This window comes from Silene latifolia, chromosome Y (assembly GCF_048544455.1).
Source record: "Silene latifolia isolate original U9 population chromosome Y, ASM4854445v1, whole genome shotgun sequence".
In the NCBI taxonomy this organism is placed as follows: Eukaryota; Viridiplantae; Streptophyta; class Magnoliopsida; order Caryophyllales; family Caryophyllaceae; genus Silene; species Silene latifolia.
In genome coordinates this window covers 201,902,099-201,908,372 of record NC_133538.1, presented here as the reverse complement: position 1 = coordinate 201,908,372, position 6,274 = coordinate 201,902,099, and the positions used below count along the sequence as shown (strand labels likewise).

General features: G+C 33.7%; 1 protein-coding gene across 1 annotated transcript; it reads left to right on the top strand.

The window, feature by feature from the left end:
- Window positions 1-3,320: 3,320 nt before the first annotated feature.
- On the top strand, window positions 3,321-4,451 carry LOC141629844 (uncharacterized). Its single transcript, XM_074442777.1, has one exon. The coding sequence runs from the start codon at window positions 3,321-3,323 to the stop codon at window positions 4,449-4,451; it is 1,131 nt and encodes a 376-aa protein (XP_074298878.1).
- The last annotated feature ends 1,823 nt before the right edge of the window (window positions 4,452-6,274 follow it).

Below are 6,274 nucleotides of genomic sequence, written 5' to 3'. Positions count from 1 at the left end.
TAGCTCTCACGATAGCACGAGCAAACGAGAAACGGAAGCGGAACCACGACCAAGAACAAACCCAACTAACATCGATGCAACAATACTACAAAAATATACTCGAAACAGGTTGTTTTGTTGTTTGTGTTGTTTCGGTGTTAGGGGCTGTTTTGGGGGTTTATTTTCTGAGTTTTTATGTAACATAAGAATGAAAGATAGAATAATATGACTTAAATAAGAACACGATGCATGTTTAAGCCCATGAGTAGTTTCGTCCAAGATCACGAAGCAAGAAATCAACTCCTCTCCAAAGCACTAAGCAAATGGAGGTTCTCTCGCACTAAGTAAAGATGAGATGTCCAAGCACTAAGCAAGGAACTTGGGGTTTTCAAAAACCTCATATTTTCACTCTCTCAAACTGAAATGTTACATAGGATATGAGCTCTTTATATAGAGACTCTTAATACATCTTAGCCCTCTACCTAAAAGCAAATATAAGGGTTACAATTAAAAGAACTACAAAACAAAAATACAAAGCTGAAAATTACACCTAAAAGCTAGTCACAAGTGTTCAAAAGGACTGTTTGGGCAGCATGTGAAGCGTGTAAGGCAGCCTTGTGACAGTTGTCCTTGTTCCTTAATTATCTTGGCTTCGTTAGAAGACAAAAGAGGGTCCACTTGTTATCATTTGTCGTTGGAATCTTACATTTGTGCTTCACCATTTTGTTTTCCAAAATACACGGCCAGAATACTGTGTAATAGACAGCCACTTGACCGAATTTTGTCCAAACTCCCTTTGTTGAGAAAAGTTTGTCCTCAAACTTTAGCAGTTAAAAACGGGGTATAACAAAAGACGATTTCAAAAAAGAAAAACAATTTTAGAAAAATGTAGTGTAGGTGTTAAAGAGGGAAACAACAAGAGCCCATTCTAAGCAAGCACACAACAAATACTAAGAACCCCTTTTTTATCCAACTCGATTCGAGCATCACTGCTGGACCATATAGTTATATGATGATGTTTTGATAACGACAAGTGTGCTTAAGTATATATATACTTGTTGCTCGTAATCGTTTGTTTATTTTTGATAGATTTAACATAGTTGCACTTTGGCAAGATGATTTGTGAAGTAAAGTTATAGTTGGTTTAGCTCCAAGCTTCAAAATTCATTTGAGCTCATGACATAGGTCAAGAACAAGTTCTAAGTAATGATTTGTTGAATGTACAAGCAACAACATATGAATGGTAAATGAAGCTCAAGATAAGCTCAAGATGAAGAGCTTATGATCAAGATGAAAGATATGAACCTCATACTGAAGATCTCCAGGAAGATTAGCTAGTATAGGTCATCATTCGATAAAGATAATTTTAGAAGTAATTATGACAAGTAATGTTATAGCAGTTTTAGTTATAACTTCACTAGTTAAACTCAAAGTTATAGATGATTCTACTTTAACTTTGAGCTGCAATATGAAGAATACGGTTTTTATGTTTTTAAAATCTATTTTTCAAAGCTTAAATCATAAAACATTTAAAGAAAAATGTACTTATAGTAGAGTTAGATTGAGACATGATTAGATCGAATGAGTTTGAGGTTATCCTATTGATTAGTAAAACAACTTATGAGTTGTCATGCTATCTAGGGTTTTCCTTCTACTCTTATGTAATCCCTAATTATCTAACCTAATATCTTACCTAGGGTTTCGAGTTGGGTGGCCGGCCTATGGGTTGTTTTTACTCCTTATTCGAATACTTCTTGTACAAGTTAGGTTTTCGAATAAATCTTAGTGATAATATTGATTGAGATATTTTATCTCCATATATTATTTGACTTATTCTTTGCCATTTTATAAAGATATTATTATGTAAAAAAATAAGATTGGATCTCCTACTTACTATATACTTCACACGTGATCTATATAGTATCTAGGATTTTATGACAAAGATCTTAAATAAAAATTTGTTAGAGAGATTTTATATCTTTTATCTAAAATATTGTTGGATTAAAATAGGAAAAAGATAGATCTTATTCCTTCCTTAACCTACACGAGATCCTCGCCATATCTTGGGTTTAGGTAAAGATCTTAGATAAAATATTTGTTAATGATATTCTATCTCCATATATTTATTCCATATCTTTTACTAAGATATTATTAGAATAAATAAATGGATTAAGATCTTTTTCTTGCTTGGATAAGAATTAAAGTAGATCAAAATAATATTTGTTAGAGATTTCTTATCTCCTTATATTATTCTTATCTTATTCTTTCTTATTTTCCAAGATTAAGGAAGATTTAATCTAATCTCTTTCTTGCCTCTCACGACACACACACAAAGCATCTAGGGTTTTTATTCCTAAACCTAGATCTCCTCTCTACTATAAATACACACACTTATTCATTCTTTTAAAACACTTTTCAACCTTTGAGCTTTAAAACACCCTTGCAAACAAAACGTGTTTATCTTTATTTTGCAACTGAAAATTGTTTTTGAAAAGTCGTGTTCTTTATTGGAATTTCATTTGAAATTACGTTATTCGATAATAGTGCTTCATATTGTTTCTTACTCTTCAATTGTGTGAACATTAGAAGAACAATCTAGTACTTTATTATTAACGTAAGTTAATCAAATCGAGTATTTAACGGTACTCAATTGAGTTACAACTAGAGTTAGTTGTACGAGTGGGTTAGTAATTTTGTAATCCATAGAAAGGTACTAAAATTATTAATTGAGAATAGTGAACGTAGGCTTCGACGTGCGAAGTTGAACCACTTAAAAAATCCATGTGTCCTTTGCATCTCTTTCTTTCGTTTCGTTTTGTTTATTTCCATTTCAAGTACAATCGAATTTGTTGAATTTAATAAATAAATTCATATTAATTACTACAAACACGTTTCATACGGACATGATAAAAAAAAGTGGGCATATTTACTTATACTCAATCCCCCCCCCCCCCTCTCTCTTGAGTATTTCAGATCGATACACTTCAATTGGTATCAGAGCCTCGTGCTCTTGATTGCCTAACCGCAAAGAGGTTGATCCGTCTTTCTCTTCTTTTTTTTTACTTTTAATTCCGTTGTCTTACACATGTGAAATGGATTCAAAGTATCTAAAGTGACCCGTTTTTTATGGGAAGAATTATGTACTTTGGAAGAACATGATGACACACTACAAAAAAAGACATGATTGGGAGTGCTGGAAGATCATACAAAATGGACCAAATAAAAATTTGGTTGGATCTACTGAAGGCACTACCTATGAGAAAAAGGAAGAAGACTATATGGAGGCTGATTACAAGAAGGCTGAGAAAAACTCGAAAGCGATAAGCTCGTTGCAAAACAACATGACATCTAATGAATTCGATCATTTTTCTTCTTGTACTTTGGCCAAGGAAATATGGGATGGTCTTGAATTAGCTTATGGGGGAACGACAGTTGTTAAAAAATATCATATTGACTTGCTGATTCAGAAATATGAGCTCTTTACAATGGAGCCAAACGAATCTCTTGCTAGCATGTCTGTACGATTTTCAAGCATTATAAATGAATTGAAAAATCTTGGTAGAAAGTTTGAATCTGAGGACATTGCTAGAAAAGTCCTTAGGAGTCTGACAAAAATGTGGCGTCCTAAGGTAATAGCAATGGAGAAATCAAGAGACCTTACGTCTTTATCTTATCAAGAGCTTATAGGAGCTGTTATGGCTCATGAGCTCGTCCTAGATAACGATGAAGCCGAACTAAGTAAAGGTAAAAGTTTGGCTCTGCAGGCCTCAGCAAGTGAAAACGCTGGGTCTAACATTGAGGATGAGACGATATTTTTTGCTAGACGTTTTAAAAAGAAACTCTTTAGAAACAAGCAAACAAAACCATCCTATAATAACAATAAGCCCTTAAATAAGAAAGCAATTGAGTCAAAAACATCATTTATCAATAGAGGATGCTTCAAGTATAGAGAGTCTGATCATATGATCAAAGACTGTCCCACATGGGAGAAAATTAAGGACAAGACTAAGCATGAAAAGATCAAAAATGAATTTAAACAAGTCATGTCGTGTTGGGGAGCTCTCGACACAGAAGATGATGAGGGGTCTGAAGATGAAGAATTTGCTAATCTATGCCTAAGCAACGTTAGTCTTGACCTAATTTCCAAAAGTGATGATGATAGCACAAGCTCAAGTTCAGAATGCTGCTTTTTAGGAGAAACTGACTCAGACGATGAAGTAGAGGTAAGTTATCTTAAACTTAAGAAACAAGTTGAAAAACTATCCAAGAGTGCGTTAATTGAATACTTCGAGAAAACTCTTCATAATTATCATGAACAAGATCTGAAATTGAAAGATTTGAAAGAACAGATTCTAGATATTACTAAAGAGAATCACCTTCTAAAGGCTAAAACCAAGAAGCTTAAATCTAGAGTTACAGCTAATATAGCTACAACTTCAGATTCGACAAATGCTGAGAAGATATCTCTTTAGTCTAAAGTTATAGCTAATGAAGCTATAACCTCAGAACTAAAACTCAACATTAAGCATCTCCAAGCCAAGGTTATAGCTAATGAAGCTATAACATTAGAAATGAGAAAAGTCAAAGAGCTTCTTAAATCTGAGGCTATAGCTAAAGAAGCTATAGTTTCAGATCAAAAGAAGGAAATAGATTCTCTGAATCAACAATTGAAAGAATCTAAAGCCTTACTATCCGATACTAAGAAATTACATTCTGAGATGGTAAGAGTTCTTAACAAAAGTTTCCAAGATTTTCGTGACAAATATAAAGAGAATAATCCCTCTAAAGATGTTGAACTAGATCATTCCAAATGTTTAAAAGAAATCCAATATTTAAAGAATTTTCTCTTACATGATAGAAAGGTTCATCATAAGTGGGAAGGAAGCACAAAAGTTCTAACTTTTCTAACTGAGCAATCAGACAATAATATGAAAATGGGTTTAGGACATGAGTGCTATGGTCATAGTGACCACTCTAAATGCAAATCAACTCCTTCCGAACGAGATTTAAGGAAGATAAAATATGTTAATTTACCAGAATACTTGATTTGCAATTACTGTGGTCATACGGGACATATTCAAGACAACTGTGTTAAACACATGCAAGATTTACGCCAAGGTATACAATTTATTAAAGCGTCTGACACAGTAGTTGAAGAAAATGATATTCCCACAAATGAACCAAACTTGAATGAAGAAAGAACTAATAACTTCTGTTGGTTCTATGATATGAGTTTTGATTACAAGAAAAAGATCAATGCATCAAAACAACCGCAAAAGCATAAATAGTCTTATAAGACTAAGACTCCCCCAAAACAACCTGAAAGTCAACACCATGAAAAACCCAAGGTATACTCTAGGACACCCTCCTAGACAACCTTTCTTGTTCAGTAAACAGAAAATCATTCGATAAGTATGGGTTAGGAAAGATCTAGTTTTTAAAGTGACTAACATCAAAGGCCCCCAACCTAGCTTGGGTACCTAAAAACTGGATCTAATCTCCATGCAGGTTGTGGTGAAAGAAAATAGTCTATGGTACCTTGATGGTGGTTGTTCAAGGCATATGACTGGAGATATAAACCTGTTTCTTTCACTTGAGCCCTTTGATGGAGGTAAGGTTACCTTTGGAGATAACAAGAAAGGTAAGGTTGTTGGCGTTGGTAAGGTCGGTATATTTACTTCTCATGCCATTAGTGATGTTTATCTTATTATAGGACTGAAGCATAATCTACTCAGTATTTCTCAATTATGCGACAAGGGAAATAAAGTTTTTTTTCATTCAGATACTTGTCGTATAATAATTGAAGGAACAAGTAGTGTTATTCTTGAAGGTCATTGTAAAAGGAATGTCTATATGATTGATTTGAATGCAATTCCTACTAACTCGTTTACATACATGAAAGCTACTTTAGATAATCCTTGTTTGTGCCATAAAAGGTTTACTCACATTAGCTCGACCATATTGAATAAACTCAAAAATTGGGATTTGGTGGAAGGGTTGTCGTCAATCAAATTTGATCAAGAAACACTATGCGATGCGTGTGCTCGTTGCAAACATGTGAGATCGTCATTCAATCCTAAGAGAGTGGTAATCACCAAAGAACCACTGGAACTAGTATATATGGATATGTGTGGCCCAATGAAGGTAAGAAGTAGAGGCGGATTCAGGTATGTCTTTGTTCTAGTTGATTACTATTTAAGATATGTTTGGCCTATCTTTTTAAATTCAAAAGATGAAACTTTCGATGAGTTTGTAGTTTTAATGAAGCTTGCCCAAAATAAATATAAATCAAAAT